Source organism: Mytilus trossulus, chromosome 3, assembly GCF_036588685.1.
Source record: "Mytilus trossulus isolate FHL-02 chromosome 3, PNRI_Mtr1.1.1.hap1, whole genome shotgun sequence".
In the NCBI taxonomy this organism is placed as follows: domain Eukaryota; kingdom Metazoa; phylum Mollusca; class Bivalvia; order Mytilida; family Mytilidae; genus Mytilus; species Mytilus trossulus.
Genome location: NC_086375.1, coordinates 62,938,040 through 62,962,596, shown reverse-complemented (window position 1 = coordinate 62,962,596; position 24,557 = coordinate 62,938,040). Strand labels below are relative to the sequence as shown.

At 32.4% G+C, this 24,557-nt stretch overlaps 2 protein-coding genes across 3 annotated transcripts in view; both read right to left on the bottom strand.

Annotated features, from left to right (window-relative positions):
* Window positions 1–17,516: 17,516 nt before the first annotated feature.
* On the bottom strand, window positions 17,517–18,419 carry LOC134710936 (uncharacterized). The gene is made up of 2 exons (XM_063571355.1): window positions 18,056–18,419; window positions 17,517–17,539 (listed from the first exon to the last, which is right to left on the bottom strand). The coding sequence occupies exons 1-2, from the start codon at window positions 18,417–18,419 to the stop codon at window positions 17,517–17,519; spliced, it is 387 nt and encodes a 128-aa protein (XP_063427425.1).
* Window positions 18,420–18,670: 251 nt separating this feature from the next.
* Window positions 18,671–24,557, bottom strand: part of LOC134712063 (acetylcholine receptor subunit alpha-like 2) — a 37,660-nt gene continuing 31,773 nt past the window's right edge. The window contains exons 2-6 of one of the 2 annotated variants that reach the window (XM_063573203.1): window positions 24,177–24,334; window positions 22,660–22,704; window positions 21,539–21,663; window positions 20,688–21,223; window positions 18,671–19,514 (exon numbers count right to left, since the gene is read on the bottom strand). In XM_063573203.1, coding sequence (XP_063429273.1) covers window positions 19,090–19,514; window positions 20,688–21,223; window positions 21,539–21,663; window positions 22,660–22,704; window positions 24,177–24,334 — 1,289 coding nt within the window. In that variant the 3' untranslated portion in view covers window positions 18,671–19,089. The remainder of the gene's footprint in view (window positions 19,515–20,687; window positions 21,224–21,538; window positions 21,664–22,659; window positions 22,705–24,176; window positions 24,335–24,557) is intronic. The other variant, XM_063573204.1, reaches the window with a different exon arrangement.

Here is a 24,557-nt window from a genome sequence, read left to right as displayed (position 1 = left end):
AGGACAACTACTTCACCGTGTAGAACGCCACATGCGGGGTGTCGGCTATGTTTGACACGGGGTGACAATTACGAAGCGAAGAAAAACTGTCAAAGTAAGTTCAAGTATCAAAATTTCTTTATTTAGAATTCTTAGTAACATATAATGTACTGCACGGAAGGAACTGAAACACAAGCTATTTCCTGCAAGCAAAATCAGTCGTTTTAAGAGCTCTGTTTTCTAAACACCTCTCCCTAGTTTTTCGTGTTGCAGATTTTGAGGCTTCATATGCAAATTTCTGGATAAAAACTACTTTCGACGACTTCCCTCTACATCATTTATATAGAATTAAATACCTATGATGGAGTTAAATCAAATACCAGCTTCATACATCAAATTAATTGGTTTTAAAACTTGTTTTTAATCAAAATATAAAGTGTCGCTCGGGGTGTCAGATTTTGCATCTCAAGGGGTAGAGGCTTCCAATAAAAAAAACCTAATAGATTTGCAGATACATCATGTAAATCGGTCTTTATCTGATACTTTTTAATTCAAACAAATCTGCTAGATCATGATAACAAATAAAAAACTGAAACAACTTCATTTTGCCTGTTTTTTTAGTCATATAAGACATGTGCTTTTGATTTCATAAATAGTTAAAAACGACTCAAACTATATTAATTTGAAGCTAGAAAATGATTCATTTTCCTTTTCAGTCACTATCATGGTCAGATAAAAAGTCACTGATGTGGCTCAATTCACCGAAACATGGTGGAAAATCATAGAGCAGACCTCCATATAAGATTTTGCCGAAGCCACCAACAGTCAAAATCTAGCATTGGCATCAAAGGTCTTCATTAGGTTTCTCTCAAAAGCGTCTGTGCATGTTGCAAAAACAACTCACTCCGAAACGAAATCGATTACTCTCTCATATGTAAAACTCACCGACATCTTTATCATCTAATGACATTACAGCTTGAAGGAGACATAAAGCCGATGACACTCTATTCTCAAAAATTTTATATGGCGGTTCAAAATCGTATTCTTTATATATATATATATGACTGTTGATTTTCTATCGTTTATCCGAATGATAAAAGCAAATAAATATCCTTTCGACAATATTTCTCTTTGACTTTCTTTGTGACGGTCAAATTTATTTCAAAAAGAATTACATCGGAACTATGGTATCAGAAAACAACTACTTAAGAGGTTTTGGAAAACTGGCTATAGGATTTTTCACGGTAAATTTTTACATTTTATGGGTGGACCAAAAACTATTGGATACATCACCGAAAACTTGTGTGAGCGCGGAATGGGCGATACCCAATATGCAGGAATTAATTATGCAGTTTTAAATCAAAAGATACTATCAGACCTCATCGCAATAGACATTTATATCCCAAAGAATGACCTCATCGCCATGGACCTTGATATCCTAAAGTGTGACCTCTGCTTTAAATATCTTGGTTCTAACGTTCTCCAGACACTCCTTTTCCTGTATTTAAAATGTTAGGTAACCAACAAAACTATGAGTTTATGTTATGTCCTGACGGTTTTGAAGATGGAAAAATTTCAAGGAAAGAAAAACACTAGTACTAGAAGACCAAATAAATACAAAGCAAACAATTTCTGGGTATAGACAAGTTTTTGAAACTTTTCTTTGTCAAAGAGCACACGAGTCGCTTAAAGATTTAGGTCTACGATTGAAAGACCGTTAAGAGCCCGCCATCCGACAAAAATTTTGTCTTTAAAAGTTTGAAGGAATGGCGGGTGACAACTGGTATCAATTGATATTTGTGTTTGTGATCAATATTTCATTGTTTCAGCTTACGGAACTTGGTGGAAATTGCTTTTCTTGTATCAACTCGGTTCTTTCTAGTGCCAATGACATATTTGGAACAAAATCACATTACAAATGTATGTTAATGAAAGCACAGTAGACATCTTGTATGAAAGAAACCATGTCAGCTTCTTGGAACATGATGAAATGTTTCAATCTTAGAACCAAGATATCAGACGTTAGGATATGGCGATGAAGTCTGATAGTATCTTTTGACTGTAAAACTTATTTCTTCGTTTTGAGGGTTGGCCATTCTGCACTCACATAAGCGTTTTGGAATATGTTCAATACTTCATGCTCCATCTATTAAATTTACCATTTGATCAAAAATTTGAATAAACAATAGGAAATCAGCAGCCAAATTGATTTTTTTCAAGATTTTGAATCGCCGTTTTGAAATAGTTAAGAATATAAGCGTCTTCGTCTACAGGTCTCCTCGAAGCTGTACTGCCATTTGATGATAAAGATGCAGGTGAGTGTTTCATTGACGAGAGTAACTGAATTTGTTTTGGAATGAGAGCTTTTTGCGGTGTGCACGTCCGCTTTCGAGAGGAGTCTTATGATGAATTTTGATGGAGTTTGACTGTTGGTGGCTTCGGCAAAATCTTATATGGAGGTCTGCTCTGTGATTTTCCACCAAGTTTTAATGCATTGAGCCACAGTCGGGACTTTTTTCTGACCACGATAGTAACTGAAAAGAAAAAGAAATCATTTTCCATCGGTGAAACAAATATTTTAAATCATTTTTTTATTACTATTTATGAAATCAAAAGCACATGTCTTATATGACTAAAAAACAAACAAAATAAATTACCTTTAGTTTTTAAAATGTTATCATAATATAGTAGTTGTGTTTAAATTAAAAAGGATCGGACAAAAGACCGATTTATATGATTTATCTGCAAATTTATTAGTTTTTTTTTATTGGAAGCCTCTACCCCTTGAGATGCAAAATCTGCCACCCCAGGCGACACTTTATATTTTGATTAAAAGCTAGTTTTAAAACCAATTAATTTTAAGTATGAAGCTGGTATTTGGTATAAATGATGATGTAGAGGGAATTCGTCTAATGTAGTTTTTTATCCAGAAATTTGTATATATTTGAAGCCTCAAAATCTGCAACACGAAAAATTAGGGAGAGGTGTTTGAGAATACAGAGCACTGAAAACGACTGATTTTGCTTGCAGGAAATAGCTTGTGTTTCAGTTCCTTCCGTGCAGTACATTATATGGTACTAAGAATTCTAAATAAAGAAATTTTGATACTTGAACTTACTTTGACAGTTTTTCTTCGCTTCGAAATGCCACCCCGTGTCAAACATAGCCGACACCCCGCATGTGGCGTTCTATACGGTGTACTTAGGTGTCTTTAGATCATCCTTTCTTCATTCCGCCTCTGTAAAGTTTGGATTTTACTTTTTACGTGAAATTGAACATGAAATGAAACGCATCATCGGTTATTTACTCGTATATAAAGAAATTGTGAAAGCTTTGAAACTTTCAACTTCGTGTTTCACAATACGATGACACTACAAATTGAATTCTTTTTTCAAAACAAATTGTTTTTCCATGAACTGATGAAGTTTAAATCACAATCCTTATTAATGTTATTTTATAATTACATTTGAAGTCATGCATTCAATTGTATATGTGTAATTAAGAAAATTCGTAAACAATTTATTAATTGGTTTCGTCGTTTATCAATGTTTTATTAATATATAAGTAGCCTTTTCATCTAAATTTGGGTTTTTAATGTAAAATTAGAAAAGAAGGTGAAAAAGTCTTTATGAGACCCCGAAATTGAAAGTATTATCCTTTTCCTTTACTAATGTATTGTCAATCAATTAAAAATCATCAAACAAATAATCTTGATTTGGAACTGGCTGTTATCAAAGGGAAACAATTCAATCTCAATCTCAATGTGTTTAAATCTCAGGAGATATAAATCTTGTTACACGAGGGGGTAGCTCGTCAACTATAGTCTATTTCTAACACATTTTGGATATTTATTTTGCTTAACCAAATTGTTTTATAATTAATTCATCACTTTGTGCTCGCAAAGTAAACTTTAATAGAAACCCTGAGTAAGTATTTGTTATGCAATCTTTGGTGTTTTGTGAAAAAAGATAGTTTGTATTCTGTGCGTTGATGCCATATAGTTGATATTAACAAATACGCATGGGAGTTAAAAAATGAGATGTGAGAAAAAAAATGTCCATTCACATTAAAGAAAAAAAACCTGACTCGTAAGTACAATATAATTTGTTGAATGATGGGTTGTTTATGGGTGCGAGCCATTGTGACACTGATAAGGGGTTGGACAGAATTATGGGAACTATGGAATGAGAGGACTAGAAATAAGAATATGATGGATGAAAGCTTGAGGCTGGGTGATTTTCATCGCGAGAAATGTGTTGTTAAAACAGAGACAATTCTTGTTGATGAAAAATGGGAGTGCAGGGGAACAGAATATGGAGGGAAGTAGGAGTTTGGGGAGGGAACTGAGAATCAATTCCCTGTGTCCACCAAACTGAAAGCCATTAAAGAAATAAAGGAGTGTGGTCTGCCATGTATGTAAATAAATTCCTCATAAATACCAGGACTAAATTTTGTATATACGTCAGACGCGTTTCGTCTACAAAAAGACTCATCAGTGACGCTCGAATCCAAAAAAGTTAAAAAGGCGAAATAAAGTACAGAGTTGAAGAGCATTGAGGACAAAAGTTCTTAAAAGTTTTGCCAAACCAAGCTAAGGTAATCTATGCCTGAGGTAGAAAAGGATTCATTATGCAGGGGATACAGATCACATATTGGTCTAATTTGACAACTGATAAATAAAAATACGATGGATGCCTAATGTAATAGCGCTATCCAAATAGAATAAATGAAAACAAAATATATTTTTTTAATCAGTACAATTTTTATTGTGTAGACCAAAAGTAGAGAGATATAGCATTGAATGACTCCAATAAGAACGCAGCCGGCAGAGCGCAGCTTTCAATGGTCGGACTGCACGTCAGGCCCCAGACATCTCAATTATTGGATGTTGTCAACAACTACATACAGTTTTACTGCTTTCAATCAACAACAAATGGAAGTTTTTAACGACCATGACTGGCTATACAGCCCTTGCACGGTCGGCTTTCAATCAACAATATATTTCCAAACAGATTATATAAAATGATTAAGTCTTTCAACAAGGGTTATAAATAATAAGCAACGATGCAAAAATTATATTTTAGAACATAAATAAGCCTCTTTAAAAAATGATTTCAAAACAGTATTATCTATTCAATTTAACGAATATGTACTGAATAGTGTCATGTACCAGAAACAAACAATGGTTTGGAACAAACTATATCACTACGAACAACAACTCGACCTAGAATGTTACTCACATTTGTTGATAATGTAAACAAACATCGATTCACAAAAAATGATAATATGTAGCAATTTACAACAATCAGAATGCTGTAGTAAAGATCATCAGGAAATTAATCTGGTTTGCCGCCCGGAGATGCCGATAAGTGATATTTTACAAAATCATGTTTTCAGTGGACGTGATGAACTGTCCTTGGCAAAATTACAAATAATTCAGGTGTCTTACATTTCTAACATATATTGATACCACGATAATACATTGATAATTCTGCCTTGTTAAATATACCTTATCGTCAAAGAATACAGCAATAGTTATGTCGTCAATGGCCAAAGAAAAAATCGTGATGATTAAGCATGGAATTCCGGAAATTGACAGTCTCCAAAATATTAAATTCTAAAATTGAGTTATCGTCCTTTTCGCGCCAGACGACTATTGAAAAGGCTAGAAGATGTGGCGTGAGTGCCAATGAGACAACTCTCCATCCAAATAACAATTTAAAAAGTAAACCATTATAGGTTAAAGTACGGCCTTCAACACGGAGCCTTGGCTCACACCGAACAACAAGCTATAAAGAGCCCCAAAATTACTAGTGTAAAACCATTCAATGAATCGGGAAAACCAACGGTCTAATCTATACAAACAAAACGAGAAACGGGAAACACGTATATATTACATAAACAAACGACAACTACTGTACATCAGATTCCTGACTTAGGACAGGTGCAAACATTTGCAGCGGGATTAAACGTTTTAATAGATCTAAACCTTCCCCCTTTTTTCATATGCCCTTTCCTGCTTCTTTGTTACATATTTGTTTGTTTTTATAGTGATTTAGATTACAAAACCATGGTGACTGTTGTACTCCTATTTTTGACATTTTTACCAAATATGTCTATTTGTTGTTCTCACATTGTTTTCAATATAACGGAATTTGTTTGTTTTGTTCACATATTGATGTCAATAGAAGGGAATTAAATGCGGCTGTCATGTCATACAAGTGATATGCTTAGCTAGCTATACAAACAGGACAAATCCACCTTTTTCCACATAAGAAAATGCCTGAACTAAGTTGGGAAAAGTCGTTATTTCATTCGTTTGATGAGTTTAGGCATTTGATTGGGGACTTTCCGTATGGATTTTACCTCGGAGTTCAGTATTTTTGTGATAATACTTTTTTCTCAAGGAATTATTTAACATGACAAACAATTACTGTTGACATAATATTGAGGAATTCTATTAATGCTAAATCTATAAACCTTTTGGGAAACTGAAGAACCAATCGCATTTATTGCAAAATGTCACTGGTTATTATCAACATGAAAGTAAACCTGGTACAACACGAATTGATTACCAATATCCTTCTTGACAACACCTTTGCGTTAACGTCAACGTTTCAGCGCCGAGACGTTGTTTTTTCACATGGTTACGTTGCCATATATATTTCAATGACGTTACTAAATTGATACGTAACGTAACGTCAACACATTACCTACAAGCACATGCACGCTATCCTCCTTAATCGATTAATTGGACATCTCATATATGCGGAGAAACGGCCACACTTGTATTAACTTGAGTTCACGTAGTGAATGCGTATTTCCAGTGATTTTTGTTTAATTTTCAGGCAAGAATTCGAAGTTATTTTGTTTTTTTTATTATTTATTCTTTTCTAGACACCCGATAATATGAAAATAAATGAAGATTCTTATAGCTAGATGAATATCATTAACAATGAAGATATATTGATGAAAATATAGCTCAATTTCTATATATTTTGATATAAAAAGGGTGGTGAACGGTTATTTTCGTGCAACATGTTTTGACATTTTTATTCCACGTGTAGCCGTGAAAAAGGTTGTCGTTATTCATCGTAATTTGTGAAATCAGTAAAAAGATCAACGTGCAAGAAAGTTTTAATTGTTTGTTCATCGTTAAATTGCAATTTAATTTCGCCTTCTTTCGTGTAGTTTCTCCCTCTCTTTACTCCCATCTATAAAGCATCACCCAATGTAAGATTTGATATCATCAAATGATTAAAAAAACCGAGCAGTGTTCTCAGTTTCTTCATACTTGGCGCAGGTCTGTTTTTTCTTAAGCACCATCGATGAATAGTTCGACTGATCACTTTGCAGATCTTTGCATATCACCACAAAATTAGGGATACCAGTATATAGCATTGTAATAATTCAACGGTTGAACCATCATATAAATCTCAACTTATTGAGTAATAAACTGTCTGCGGCAAATATTTCATGAATACACAACAATAATTTATCTTTTTTCTGATAATGTATAATCTGAAATTAGTTTGCTTTAACATTACAATTGTGTGACTTATATTTCATTTTGATTTGCCGGTTTGGTTTTGAAGAATGTCACTTTTCTGATTAGACCAGTACATGTAGTTGTAAATATTTAGCATTCATTTTACTTCTTTTTTTATATAGCCTAAAATTATTTAATTTTTTGGTATTCTATAATTCAAGTCAATTAATGTTTTACATGTCAACGGCATGCGCATTTTCATAATTTCACTAAATATTTATTTGTGCAGCACTTGGTGTCTAAATTTAATGTATTAATGTCTTTGGTTCAAACTGTCTTGACCTTTTTATATAGAGGAAGTCGATTTTTTTTTCAGATACTGTTTTAAAAAAGTGTACAATTAAATGTACAGGTTTAAGAAATACTTTGCTGTGTTAAATACATGTCTGACTTAACCTCAGTTATGTCATTAAATGGGGCCTGTCGCTAAAATAATTTTAAGTTTCTTGTTGCGATCGTTGACATCAAAAATCTGATATGAACCCCTTTTTCTCTGGTGTGATACCGGCAGAAAATGAGGAGAAACTATATCATCGTATAGACACATTTTTTTTGGCAAGAGTTTATTCAGGGATTTCGTTAAAATAGACATAGCCCTAAATACTTGAATTATTTTCCTTCATTGATTCCTACATTATGATGTATCACTGTGTATCATCGCCACCGGAAATTGGGTACTAACGAAGCGGAGAGAAACAGAAAAAAAAATAAACAAGTTAAGAATTCATTCAATTTAAAGCATTTCCACTCATTTGATGTGGGTGCCGCTTAAGAAATGATTTTCTGATATATAATTCTTTAAATGATTAGGCCGATAAGTACAAAATAAATACAAGATTTTGTGTAATACTCCAAAACTTGCCACTTAGTACCGGAAAATGTCGAGGTCTATCGTCCTCTGTAGCCCCATTCTCAAGATATTGAACTGTTTTTCATTATTTTTCCAGACACGATTTTAGATTATTATAGTGTGGCATCATATTCAATGAAATTTGTTGTCAAAAACATGCATTTTAAAGAATATAGACCATAAAAAATAAAGTCTAGGGTACGGCAACTTGCTCGTGTTGATAAATTTACTGTATGGCAACTTGTTTTCAACTGTATGGCAACTTGCTAATTTTAGAATAGTTATTTACCGCGTCCTTTCAAAGAAAATAAAGTATTATGTTCAAATATCTAAGGTGGGGGGTCCTTTTAATGTTAAACTGTTTTTGTCCTTTTCAAAGTTTAAATTTGTTTAAAACTGTTATTTGACTGATAAATTTTAAAAACTGTTAAAACTGTTTTCGACCCACTGTCTGTAATCTGTTTTCTTAAAATTTGCAATGATGTTAACTGTTTATTTGAAACTGAGATTCTTGTTATCTGTTACTTTATACTTAAAGTGTTCACTGTTTTTGACATTATTTTCTCTGTTAACTGATCTTGACTATTATTAACAAGAATCACATAAAAATTTGCTGTCCATCTCTTACTTAACGGCGTTGCTTCCGCAAAGGAGTGACATAAATAGCATAATTATATGTAACTGTACATGTCTTTAAAAAATCTTCAGTGAGAATAGTAAATCCTTGATTAAATTGAGATTGGAAATGAAGAAAATGTCAAAGAAACAGAAGCCCGACCCAATAGAAGAAACAACCCAACGCAGCGAAAAAATTATGCACTAGGGTGGGTGTCAAGTCACAGATAGGAAAAAACTAAGAATTGACACTCATAATTTTTAAACACCCTCTTTCCTCTTTCCCTTCCTTCCTAATAAATAAGGCTTAATATTTGAGTTATGTATGTGTATATTTATGGAAAGAGAAACGTCCATAGATTTGATTTCCAACAGTAATAATGGTGAAATATAATCTCTTTTTTTGTTGTTGTAACTATGGCAAAATGAGCAATTATTTGATAACAAATATTGCAAAATAGGGGGTTGAACATGTCACAAAGATCTGAAAAATTTGGTCCAAAGGAAAATTTCAATCAATAAGAGTGATAGCTTTCCTGAAACCATAGACATATATCTATCAAGAGGTAAAAAAATCATATGCATTTCTGCTGTTTTTCCCCTTGAAATTGAATTGAAAAGATCGAGCGTCGAATCTTGGTTGAAAAAATAATACAAAATTTTCAAAATATATGGCGGTACGGATAGGAACGCTTGGACGGTCAAACTGAACAATGGCTTATAAAACATGCTAAAAAATATCTAAATGTTCATATAAACCCATTAGGAAGGCTATATTATTATTCAACTATCTAAAAATCAATTCAATTGTACAAAAACGTTCATATTTAGAAAATTCACCATGGGTATAATGCGAAACTAAACTTGTATGGTATACCTGAAGCTGTCTCCTAAGTGAGCAATACATTAACTACAAAAGGGGGTCGAAGTTCAATGTTTGTTTCTTGAAACAAATAAATGAATCAAAATTTAAAAAATGAAATAAATACAAGACTTTTTTATTTATAGCAAAGGTTACGGACTCAAGTTGGATCATGCAGTTGCAACAAATGCGGCAGTGTTAAACATGTTTAGGGATATCTAATGCCCCTCTTTATACGTCTAACCAATGTAGTTATTTCTGGCTTCTATTTGTAATGTATCTAAAACGTTAAAAGGAAAGGCCACTCAGTCTTATCCAGCTAAAACCCTGGTCAGTCCTAAGTTATATCGACCCAGAGTACCTGGACGGAATTGTGAAAAATAAAGTACCTTTTCAATTTGCAATTTGTAAAATAACTGAACAGTGTGGCCTGGTAGAAGAGGCCGAAAAAAATAGGAATTGGTTCTCAAATTGAAATCAAATTTGCTAGTCTAAGAAATTCAGAATGAATCTAAAGATAGACCAAGGCTTCTTTAGATCAACTCAGATGGAGATTAAACAGTGCTTCAACTTGTGACACCTTACATGTTACTTTCTGATTTATACACGGGTATTGATGATTTAAAATAAAAATCAGTAAACCTTCGTAATTCCTTTTAATAAAATCATGTAAGCAATGAGTCGTATGAATACCCTGATTGAGATGTAACTATAATTTATAAGAGCCCCCGCCATTAAAAAAATGTTCGCGCCCATAGTATTCCCTCATTCTATCTGTTTGTTACACTTTCCTACGTCATGACGATAACCTAAGTTTTCTACGATTGATTGACACAAAATATTTACTCAACAATATACATAACCAGAAGAAGCCTCCCTTTTGGTGTTTGAAGCATTTTCGATTATTCATGACATAGTCTTTTTTTCTTGGAGTCAATCACTCCGTCTGCTTTTCCATCCGTTCAATTGTCTGTCCATGTGTAATTAAAGTTGCTGTTAACTCTTATCAACATTTAAAATTTGTTGTTAACTGTTTTTGCCAAAATCGAGGTGTTGTTAACATGTTATAAGACTCCTACCCCCCCCCCCTCATATAATTATGCATTAGATAAAATGCATTAGATAGAAACAGACAAAACAATTAATTCGAAATGCAATTCACGATTTGTTTCTCCTTACTTTCGATGAAAACAAAGTATTTTCGTAATTCAAAGTTTATTTTTACAAATGAGTCATTTCAGAAATTAAATAATTAAACAATTTTATGAGTCTGTCCGAATTCTCGATCTTGTGGTTCGGTGGTTGTCGTTGCTTCATCTCTATCTTATTTGTTGTTTTCATAAATTGTTTTGTTATGAGTTAGGCCGTTCGCTTTCTTGTTGAGTCCTTCCACATTTTTCGGTCGGTCCTTTGTATAGCCGACTATAAGGGACGAGTTTTCGTTGTTGAAGGCCGTACAATAGCATATAATTGCTAACATAGAGTTTATTTTATCCTGATGGATAGTTATCTTATTTGCTATCATACCACATCTTAACTGTTTTTATCTAAAAAAAACAAAAAAAACAACTAGCACCAACAAAAGATGAATGGACGGTTTATTTTAATGAATTTACACAATTTCACCCTAATAACAAATAAGACAACATTAACAGTCGTTAGTAGTATTACGATATATATATATTAATGTATTTAGGATAATATGGTTGAAAAAAAACACACTTTTTTATAAAATCGAAAAGCGGAAGGCAACGAGGCCTCCTGAACTGAATTAACGGCATATATTTAATAATATTTGATAAAGTAAGACATGTTGTATGTTTGTAAGCCTGTAAAGCTTTGATATCAACAAAATATCGTCACTTGATATTATCTAAACAGTGATTAATTTCCTCTTAAAATTATAATATATTGCAAGACGCCGTACAGACAAAAGTTGTTATTTTGCAATTCGCCGTACAACGTCCTGCAATTCGCCGTACAACACACAAACAATGTTTTTGTCCATATTCTTCAAAAAACATGTTTTTGACAACAAATTTCATTGAATATGATGCCACACTATAATAATCTAAAATCGTGTCTGGAAAAATAATGAAAAACAGTTCAATATCTTGAGAATGGGGCTACAGAGGACGATAGACCTCGAAATTTTCCGGTACTAAGTGGCAAGTTTTGGAGTATTAAACAAAATTTTGTATTTATTTTGTACTTATCGGCCTAATAATTTAAAGAATTGTATATCAGAAAATCATTTCTTAAGCGGCACCCTCATCAGATGAGTGGAAATGCTTTAAATTGAACGAATTCCCAACTTGTTTACTTTTTTTTCTATTTCTCTCCGCTTCGTTAGTACCCAATTTCCGGTGGCGATGATACACAGTGTGTATAGTGTCTACTAGAGCATTTGCATTAATCAAGTATTTGCTGGCGTATCCGTATCGACGTATCGTATAAAACGTATATGAGGAAATAATAAATTAAGGCTAGTTGGTCCCGATGAAAATATTTTATAATGCATTAAATTTTAATTGAGATCAGGATAAAATCATTATTTTAAGCAAATCTGTTCGATACGTATACGTCGATCCGTGCACGTATCCTGATACGTATTTAATGCAAATGCTCTACTTACTAGTACATGTACACAGTTAGTTTGAAGTTTAATGAAATAAAACAGGTAAATGTTGATACCGATAGTTTACTCCAATCATAATTACGGACGACGTACTTACGGGGCGCCGAATGGGACTCTTGTGGTTTTGTACAAAATTCAATTCTGTCATAACAAAATCATTTTTGTCTTACAAAACTATGTGCTACATACTTGTTTTGTGAGAACTTCAATTTTGTGATGACAAAATTCATTTGTGTAGACAAAATTAATTTTTGTAGACAAAATTCATACATGTATCTGTCATAACAAAAGTCAATTTTGTCTAAAAGGTATTCAAATATAAACATATTTGCATACAAAATTGACTTTTGTTACCTGATATGGAAATTAAATCACAAAAGTCAATTGTATGATGTAAGATTCAATTTTGTGAGACAAAATTGATTTTTGTGAGACAAAATTGACTTTTGTGAGACAAAATTGGCTTTTGTGAGACAAAATTGACTTTTGTGAGACAAAATTGACTTTTATGAGACAAAATTCAATTTTGTCAATTTGTTAAGACAAAAGTCAATTTTGTTAATTTTGTTGAGACAAAAGTCAATTTTGTCAATTTTGTTGAGACAAAAGTCAATTTTGTTAATTTTGTTGAGACAAAAGTCAATTTTGTCAATTTTGTTGAGACAAAAGTCAATTTTGTCAATTTTGTTGAGACAAAAGTCAATTTTGTCTCACAAAAGTCAATTATGTGTAACAAAAGTAGATTGTGTATGCAAATTAGTTCACAGAAACCAATTTAAACTAATTTGAATACAAAATTGACTTTTGTCGCCCAATTTTCAAATTAGGTAACAAAAGTAAAGTCTGTGTAACAAAAATGAATTTTGTCATGACAAAAGTGACTTTTGTCCGCTGATAGATAATTTTGTTTGACAAAATTTTAAATTTGTAGTATGATACAAATTTTGTTAAACTGAACTCATTTTTGTTGAACAAAAGTCACTTTTGTCCGTATAAAATTGAATTTTGAGTACAAAACCACAAGAGTCCCATTCGGCGCCCCGTAGTACTTTCCTTTTTACTGTGATTAATTCTTCAAGTAATGAATTTGATTTTAATAAATGCACAAATATAATCACAAACTGGTCGACTTACACTAAAAGCCCTTCTCTCCATTTTAAAAAGAGATCCATGCATGCCAGACTCAGTAAAAATGAGACTTTAACTCCAGTACACAAACACATTTACAAAGATATACGTATAGAGGTCAACTTACAGTCTGAGAAGAAGATAGTCGCACATATGCATTATACGATATTTCAAACACTAAAACCAAAGTATAAATTGGCTGCGAATATATTATTGGAGGCTACACATATTTGTTATACCATTCACTTCCTAAATTAAAATTTAGCAGTCTGATATTAACGAACACAACTGTTAGTCAATAAAAAAATTCACTCAAATACTATCGAAAACAACGAATGGACGGGGACAATAAAACAGCTCAGACATGAGTGGAAAACAACGCTGTTGACTGACACAGATAAATGGTCCCGGCTTAAAATGTAGTCATTCATATCCCATATATAGTAAGATTGAAGATTGCACTTGTGTGAATAATATGAAATTTAGACGACCCTTTATTTTCAAGTTGAAAATTGGACTTTTAAACCAAACGGAAACATTTAAAAACACTGGAATTACAAGAGATGCCTCATTAAATGTTTTTATATTTTTTATCTCTTTTCCATAGCTTTATTTGATTATTTCTTAATCCTTTTCATATTTAGTCATACGAAGTAGCTAGATTGCAGTCTTGTTTAGGCTAAGGAACGAAAAAAAAAAACGATTCAAAATGACGACAATAGTGTAATAATTTTAATGGATCAGATGGACTAACTTCTGTAAAGAAACAAATTAAGTTCGTATATCAATTGCGTAAGTTGGGTTTGAATTGTCAGAACTAGTATTAGCTTGTATGTAATTCATATATGTAGAATCATGCACTGCCAACTGTGTATATATATATAGATTCTTACATTGATACCAGTGGATTATCGGATTTATCCAATCGAGATCGTTAAATTATCAATTTTATAATTTAACTATCGAGATTGGATAAATCCGATAATCCACGAGTAACTATGTAAGAATCTGTTTCTCTAATGATTAAAAGACATTTTCTTTTTTTGTTAACCGAAAATCCCCCTTCGAGTGCCTTTCACATTGCACGAAGTTGTCAATTTCATTAACACCTGTTATCATATTTTGATTCATCCAGACAGCTAAAAAGGTCATGACCCTTAAAATCATCCAATGATCTTTTGAGATCACCAGCAACCACACGTTGATTAAATTTTTTTATACAATGGGTTCGGAAAGGGATAATTTTCCATAGAATTAGAGAAATTGTTATATTCTTTAGCTGGTTTTTTTTAACACTAATGGTTGTTAAAATAAACAATTCAGAATTTATTTTGGCACCAGTATTGTTTTTGAAAGAGTTCGTTATGTAAAAGTCATGATAGCTGTACGTATGGTTACAAATGAGTCACTTATAGCCACCAAAGTCATCGGGACAAGGCTACGGGTCGTCGTACTGCCTTATACAATAGTTATGTACATATGATCTCTCCCAGTTTTTTATTGGGTTGATGTTGCTCAGTCTTTAGTATTCTTTTCTGTCTGTGTAAATTTAACTTGTCTTGTGGTCAGTATTATTTTTTTGCCATGGCATTGACTTGTGCGTTTGACTATCTCTTTAGTATTTTTTACCTCTCTTTTTGTATGCACGATTGGTCACTTTATAATTCAATGTGAAACATTTTAAATGAGATGAGCATGACATGTTAAAGCTTTAAGCATTGCAGGATCGAAAAAAAAATTAACGAAAACAAAAGGTATGTGATACGACAGCCACTTTGCCAAAGGCTTCTTCTTGGCTTGGATCAACTCAGCATTTTTGTAGGCATTAATTCCCTCCTCTTATCTTGAACGGTACCAGTTTAATATTAGAACAGATAAAAAAAAACTTTTAAAAGAGCTTTGCTTGTCAAAATTGGACCAAGCACAAAAAAAACCAACACAGTAACAAAGGACAAAAATAAATAAAAAAAAATACTCAGTAAGTGATGGGTAAATAAAAACACGACCTTAACTCAAAATTAAATATGTATTCTTATATTGAATTGACAACAAAGTGAGACACATAGACACATAAGGCGGAATATGAAGGTTGTATGCCATAATTAAGTATTAGAATGATAAATACAAAAATCCGGGTCCAGTTTATTTGGTTTTAGCAGAAAATTATTTTACAATGAGAAGACCGGCATTGTCAAAATTATTCATTATAAGTTATAACTTTAATATTTGTTGTTTTTAAAACTAGTGAAGTCAAACCACGTTTAAGCCAACCCCAAATGGGTAAATTTGATGGGTAAACTAGTGCATTTAAAAAGAGATATCCCGAATTCTACCGACTATATTTGCAGAGCTAACTTTCTAAATTTGAACTAACAGTTTTATTGAATAAATTTACAAACAACAAACTATTAAACAAATTGTCGAATGATGTTCGATCTGTAACACTTCACATTGTAAAAATCGATAAAAACTAAATGGTTTTACTGCAAAACGTTTCCAGTAATATCAAGTACCTGCCACAATTATACGCATAAACGTCACACACAGCATCAGTTTTGATGACGTCATTCAGATAAACGTTACAATTTAAAAATAAAATAACAACTTTTTTTTTACAGTCAACCATGTGAGCTAATTTCATTCAGTTAATTTAATAAATAAAGGCATACAAAGTGTCTAATTGGAGTATAGATTGTGTAAAAATTTGCACATTATCTCAGAAAAATATAGTTTTCAACCCCAAAATTCAATATATAATTTGAGACTTTTATGTTTATTGTTGAATAACAAAACAAAGTCAATTATTTTTCTTTAAACCTAATATGGTTTCGGCAGTCAAATGAGGTTTTTTATATACGTTTAAGTTGTTTTTAATGCTTTGTATGTTCTACTGAAAAACGACAAAAATGGAGTGCTAGCGGTAAACTGTCGTTTTGGCGCCGAAAGGGTTAACCTTTTTTTAATATAATGTTGGTTTTTCTTTTTGATTGTCGTTTATATCATTTGGTCTTTTTTGTTTGATACTTCTGTCCCTTTTTGTCGTTTAGTATTGTTTTGAAAGCCCAATTAGTTTGTTCTTGCTTCATTTACATATGATACACGCATATTCTGGTGCAAGAAAATTGGTACCGTTAATTTTATTACTACCACTGGGTCGATGCCTCTGCTGGTGGACTATTAGTCCCCGAGGGTATCACCAGCCCAGTAGCCAGTACTTCGGTACTGGCATGAACATACGGATGTTTTGTGTTATTAAAATTTGCTGTTACAAAATATTATAAATTATTATAAATAAAGGAATGTATCTCCCTCATGCAAAGCTCTGCTTCCTTTCACGGATTTGGCTATACTTTTTTGACCTTTTGGATTATAGCTCTTCATCTTTTGTATAAGCTTTGAATTTCAAATATTTTGGCCACGAGCATCACTGAAGAGACATGTATTGTTGAAATGCGCATCTGGTGCAAGAAAATTGGTACCGTTAATTTTATTAGTATAGTATTAATAAATGGGTAATTTTATAATGGGCTGGTTATATATCCAAGGTCTGTAATAACGGCCCAAGGATTGCTGTAATGGCCCGAGGCAACGCCGAGGGCCATTACAGTAATCCGCGGGCCGTTATTACGGACCGAGGATATATAACCAGTCCATTATTAAATTACCCATTTCTTAATACTTTTATTAACCAGTTCTGAGGCAATAAAAATGGAATTGTATATTTTCTTAATTATTTACTGATAACAAAATTTTTCAACAAGGACAACAAATACAGATTGAATTAGGAACTTGTCTGATAATTATTAAGACTCTTGAGAGCTGGAAAAGTCATCCCGTTTCCTCTTCCCAGAAAATATGTTTAGATTTATGACTCCACCATTAATAACAGCGCCAGTTAGAATACTTTGTTCCTTACACCTTTAAATAGAAACATAAAAAAAGTGAACATTAACCCCATTCAGCCTGTATCCTCACTCTGTATGTACAAAATTTACATGAAATACAAAAAATATACATGTATCATACAAAAATCAATTGATATCAACAAGAAAACACAGATGTCTCACACGGTAAATTGTGCTATGAAATTGTTAACTTGTATTGAATTTTCATTTTAATTTTCTTATTTTGAATGAGTGTACAAAATTCAATGAAGATCTGACTAGCTGTTTGCAAGGATTCAGCCTACATACAAGCGTAACTTCAGCTGAAATTCAAAAGTTAGTATAGGACGGACAGACTGATATTACAAAATATAAACAAGATGTCCTGAATGATATTGGACAGACTAAAAAATTCAGTATACATGTTCCTATCCGTAAGCCGTCACGAAGCTGGCTAAAGCATGTACAAATCTATTTTATCAAAAATCATTACCATAGTAACATATTTTTTAGGAGTCTTTAAGTTGAAGTAAAAAACTTTTAAACTAACCTAAGTAAAACCGGGCTAAAATAGCATCTAGTTCCTTAAACGGAATCATCTGCAGCTCTCTAAACTCTCCTACTTGCTGTGCCCAGGTGTAGAAAGTTTTAACATCTGATCTTGTTTTGTAGTCCGTGTTTTTATTTACATTTTTCCTGAGAAATTCGTCTGTGTCCTCATTGGAAACTGATCTAAATCTACTGCTTCCTGTGTCACGCTGCTCGTGTGTTTCCGTCGGATCACCTTCGTCATTGTTGTTGTTGTCATTGTTCAAGCGGTTTACTTCGATTTCATGTAGCTCGACATCGTCATGGGATTGTTCCCCTTGCAGGACGGAGGTAAGAGCGTCGAACGTCTCCTTCTCTGCAAGCATTTCGTACCTCATTATGTCATGAGACAAAACATCAAGCATGTCTTCGCCATTCTTGGCGTATCTGTCCGATATTTTTGCAGGAACAAGGCCGGATATGAGTCATAATGGACCGGGTAAAAGTCATAATGGACCGGGGTGACTATTTTGGGTAAAATAATGTATTGACACCTATTATAATGATAGGACAGTTAAGCTTATAATTATACTAACTGGTTAATAATACTATAGTAACAATTTATTTATGGTCTTAAATGACTGAAATGGATCTAAATAGATATGGTGGTCAAATTGATGCATTCATGTTGTTATTACTGTTTTGAATTTCCCTTCTGCATAATTTATTGAATGACTTTCTATTGGTAACATGCTATATATTGAAACTTAAAGAAGGCAAAGCGATGAAACATATTTTGTGTCCATAAATATGCAAACTTTAAGATGTTAACACCTTGCAATAGCAATCACACCTAAAAGTATGGACTTATTATTGAAAATTTTATTACACCAATTGTACGATCATGAGGAGTAATAAACAAGCAATTTTTATCAAGAAATATTTAACATTCATCAAAAATAAATAAAATGTATTCATATGTGTGAATTGTAACTCCAGAAATAAGACATATATATGTTGTTTTTAAAAATACTTTTGTCAATCATTGCACTCGTGTTATGAAGTGTCTGGATTGTTATACCCAAATATTATTACCACAAATAATACAAATGTAGATATTGCAATGAGGATCATATATATATTGTAAAATACTTTGTCCATAATCTCTGATAATTCCTTCCATGTTAGATCTATTGACCCTTCCTTGTGTTCGGTCTCATTGTCATGACTATTATTGTTCTCTGATAGGTGTGTGCCTTTTATATTGTAAATCTGTAAGTCCAACCTTTCATGATCCACTATGTTCTTCCTATGACAGCACTTGTTTTTCCAACAGGCAAATTTTATTAAGTAATTTGAAGTGAATTTCTTTAAGGAGTTTGACATTCTTTCATCGTCTGTACGCATGTGTAGATTTATCACGAATGTAGTTAAAATGACAGCAATAGTAGCAAGTAGCAATATAAAAGCCAGGTACAACGCTGAAAAATTAATAAGAATGAATTACTAGAGGCACAGAGCAGCCCAAACCACTTATAAGATAAACAAAAGCCAGTATAACATTTACTAGTTCATAAATAATTCAGTACACATAAATACATCATCCAAATGAAATTACCCCACACACCCTATTTTAGCAGTCATAATTTCATCAACTTTTATCAACTTTGATCAACTTTGATGGTTTTAATTACGTTTATTATCAAATTGTTTTTAAGATTGATCATAAAACGCTAAAATTCAGGAAAATCACAATTTTAAAAAAGATTCCAGTAATTTATCATCTGGAGTTTAGCAATGGTTTCAGTATTTAATATTTTTCAAAATATAAAAATAAGAAGATATAGCATTATGATTTGTGAGAAAGCTGTCCACCACAGACCAGATGACGTGGACTATTGAATTAAAGGTTAACGTACCCATCAATGAGTAAAACCCATATGGCACAGTCTCCAACTATGTTTTTTTAGCAAATCAAATGAGAAATCTTACGGCCTGATTAGCTTGAAAAGCTTGTTTTGTTTACCATGTTCGTGTTTAATGAATCTTGGTTTCAAAATTATAGGTACGATTTAAACAAAATGTCAAATAATGACTTAATATTTGTGTTTCAAATATTACAAAAGCAGAATCATAAACCGCAATTAGCAATCAGTTTGATTAAATGCTTTTAAAATAAGTTAAAATGCATCGCCGATATATTTTTTCTTGCAATATCATTATCAGTACAATTTTGCTGCACCATATGCGTATTAGAAATCAAAACTATGAGTCGATCTCACTTGGATAAATTTGCATGTATTTTTTTTGTTAAGAGGACTTTCGTTTACCATAGTCACTTCCCCTTATTATCATAAATCCTAGATTTTTCAATATCTATCACATATTTGTACCATATATATGCCAATATACTACTTTTTCACTCTTAATATGCATGTTTACTATTAAGGTGAAACTCGATTATCGAGGATTTATGATAATAAGGGTGGTACACATAACAGGATACTGTCCCCAATCTTCTGTTTAAATACGTAGTAGACATATTGGAAATTTGTTTTTACTGTGAAATAATCTTAATCAAAGTATTTGGTGTCAGCAAAAATATAACATCAGTTATAGAAAGATATTGTCACATTGAATGTTGGTTTACTTACATAAATAGCAGACAGTGTTTGATGTACTGGGAATATTGTCCGAAATCAGCGTAAGATAAACTGCATATGATAACAGAACAGTTAAAGAAAACCCAATCTTTTCACCAGAATCAACTGGCAGTTTGAACACAAACGCTATCAGAATGGCCATCAGAGCTACTGGAAACAAAGTGTTAACAACATGAAACAAAAGACGTCGCTGAAGTCTGATCAAGAAAAACACTGAAGAGAATGAATCACCATCTCGAGTTTGTGCTTCAGCTTTAAAACTTTCTGCTGAGAGTAAATCCCATTCTCCATTTTCAGCATAAAAGCTTATATCAACAGGCTCTACTTTGAAATACAGTTCTATTTCAGCTTGAGTATATGCCCATGCACTGACTTTCAAATAGCATCCTTGTGTGTCCATAGGATAATACTTGGTATCCGACTCACAATTAATTTTGTATACTCCAGCTGGGTTCCATATAACTCTACCATCCTGTGCTATCCTCATTGGCACAGCGGTGTCGCTGATAACAGAAATCCCATCAACCCTATTTAAATGATAAAAACTCATGTAGTTAAAATACAATGACCCTTAATAAAACATATACATACTACTTTTTTTTTAAGTTGACCATACGACACTGCCTCTGAAAAAAAATCGACCAGTGGCGGATCCAGAAAGTTTTATTAATAGCTAGGTGTCCACTGCCTGCCTAAGAGAGGGACCGTTCCGGTCATGCTTCATTGGTTCCCTATATAATCAACCATTTTTTAAGAAGGGGGAGGGGGACCTCTGAAGAAATAAGTTGACAAAATTTAAGAAAACATACATTCATGGAACGGTTGTTTAACAAATCACTTACCCATTTTCTATAATAATTGCTGGTCTCCAAACATGCTCTTCTGTGGCAAATAGAAAATTGATGCTTGTATAATCCTGTGACGTACTGCTTGTGTTCTTCCATTGTAATCTGGAATCCCACCAATCCTAAGTAAACAAATAGTTTGTAATGTGTTAAAACAATGTCTGATTGGAACTATCACACATGTCATATTTTCTTGTCATGTGGATCCATTCAAATGCTTCCATATAGAATAAATGTGGGATTAGAATGAAATTCAAAACAGTGTGGCTGTTGCCATTGATTGACATATTAAATTCATCCATTGACTAGGACAATTTAGGTGAACGAGTGTATGTAACGACCACTGCTCACTATGCACTTTTAAAAGACTTAAACTATGGGGTCACCAAAGGTTCTCAACACCTAAATAAAGTAATTCGAAAAATTAATCAGAAATAACACGATGTTTTGATTTATATCAATTATATAAATCAAAACATAAAGATTAGTCCTGATTAATTTTTCGAAATGTTTTATTATTAAAGACGTTTAGAAACCTTTGGTGACCCCACAGTTTAAATGTCTATCGTAGGTACGTCGTGAACAGTGGTCGTTACAGACAAACGTTCACGTAAATTGTCCCAGTCAATGGATGAATTTAAGCTGTCAATCAATAGCCACAGCCACACTGCTTTGAATTTCATTCTATTTAATGTTTATATCAGAAAACCATTGGATATCAATGTGCAAGTTTATATGTCTCTTTTTCATAAAAATATGAGGCAACATTCTTAAACGAACTAATTAACATATATACTAAACGAAGATAAAGATCATATAAACTGCTTGACCACTTGTTTCTCTAACTCCAAGATGTCTATTGTAATATATAGTATCGTTGGGGTTCTGTCTAATTGACGTTTACGATCATTTAGATTTATTCATACTCAATATTCCATTGAAGTATTAACCCAACCTTCTCTTTCCAAAAAATAAATATCCCCACATTTTATTAATTTGAAGCATATAGCTAGCATCTTCAGTACTTGTTACATAGTATTCAAATAATAAAAATTGTATGTTTTTTCCTTCGAAATATCAGGATTAGTAGTAATAATACAATGAACGTAAAGACTTACGATGGTCAAGTATCCAGATAATGACAATGTCTGATCTTTTATATTCTGAAATTTAGGATAAAAATATACATTTATTCATACTCTATTTATGATACAGGATTATCTTTCGTGTGGTTATATTAAACTTGTATCAGTGACATTTGGTTAAATCATACAATAAGAAAGATCAGTTTCAACAAACATGGTTTACATATGTGCAAGCATGTTCGAAGACATTAAATTATCGAATTTTTAAGGATACTTTTGGCTTTGATAACTATTTTGATAATTCAGAATTTTGTGATATTTACACATTATACAAATTAAGAATTATTAACCATGAATTACCCCCTTGAGATAGGAAGATTAACCAATATTCAGAGAGAAAGACGTGCAACTCAAAAGATGTTGGAGATGAGTTTCATTATATTATGAATTGTTAATAGATTTCAGTAAAAAGAAACACAAATTTTGATAAAAAAAGTATGTTTAATCGTCCAAATATATCGATGTTAAAGAAAGCTAAGAATTTAAACCAAAAAAATTACTGATTATACCAAATTAATTAAAAAGATTCAGGGCAATGTCATTGCACTGAGTACACATAGATATATATGACCGTAAAAGGATCATCCAGAATTTTGTTTAGCAAAATATTAATCGGCACATTTCGAAACAGTAGTAGCAGCTATATAATGGAGTAAACATGGTGGTTTTATTTACTTCACGAGATTACAGTTACAAAAAATGGGCGATCTAACGAATTTGTTGCAAGCTACTAGAGCAAGTAGAACTGCATATATTATCTAAAACAATGTTCTAGTGATTCTTTTCCTTTTTGGGAATAAAGCAAAATGAATATATGAATAATTAGGAGATGTATTGGATTAATGTATATATCCCAAATAAAAAAAGTAATAATCAATTTGACTTTAATTTGCTTTTTCTCAAAAGATGTCCTACAAATCCTTTTAAAACGTTATCTATTGCGACAAATATTTCCGCTTTATTGATAAAAATTTCAAAGAGGGTCAACGAACTTGTGTTTGCTTTATATATAAGTTATACCATGCAAGAGTTTATATATACAATGTATAATTGTTGAAAAATAAGATGCCGAAACACAATTAAGTCACGACATCCCGCTTACATTTTCCTTTTCTGTGTGTTTGTTCATGCGGTGAAGAAGTCTTAACTATATCAACGAAGATAATGAGCTCGATGTTCTCTTTTCAATAAAGCTGAAATTTCAGTAGCAGTATCATATTATTTAAAAAAAATTGTAGGTCAGGATTTCGCAACATTTAAATAATATTATTTTTACTGAACTTTAACATGTTTAAGGCGATAAGTATGTGTATTTTGTTTGTACTTCTATTTTCTTAAGAAAAAAGATTTATTACAGAAAGATTAACATTGCATATGCAGAGTCGAACATTGTTCCCAAGTTTGCATGCAACGTTTCATAAAAGACCATGAGACCATCCACCTACTTACCTGATACTCAAACACTGTCCATAAAGTTAGAAATGACATACCAAATCGTTTACTGTTAAAAGATGAAATCTTATGCCAACTCGGACTTTTTTGTCTGGTCTTTGTTGTGCTGTGTAGCTCGTAAATAACTCGGTCCTCAGACTCTCCTCTAGTGCAATACTATAAATGGGTGGCGTTGCAATCGTAGTCTGTACAACACCTGTAATTGATTTATTTTAACATGGGTTTAATATTATCTATAGATAATGGATGGTATATTTTATGTTGAAAGGTAGATATTCCACTAGTGATTCATTAAACAACAAAAAATAAAAACAAAAAAACAAAAACAACCAACAACACCAAAGGTGATTTGTATATAGAATGATGGTTATCATTGGTCTTCCTCACAGTCACGTCCAATCAGAATGGGGTCACAGGCA

What these genes read in the sequence shown, in the direction of transcription:
- LOC134710936 (XM_063571355.1), bottom strand. Translation starts at nt 18,419, where the DNA reads ATGCTTGCAGAGAAGGAGACGTTCGACGCTCTTACCTCCGTCCTGCAA. An exon ending in TTTAGCCCGGTTTTACTTAG is followed by an intron (nt 17,540 to 18,055) that starts GTTAGTTTAAAA and finishes TTCTATTTAAAG; the next exon opens with GTGTAAGGAACAAAGTATTC.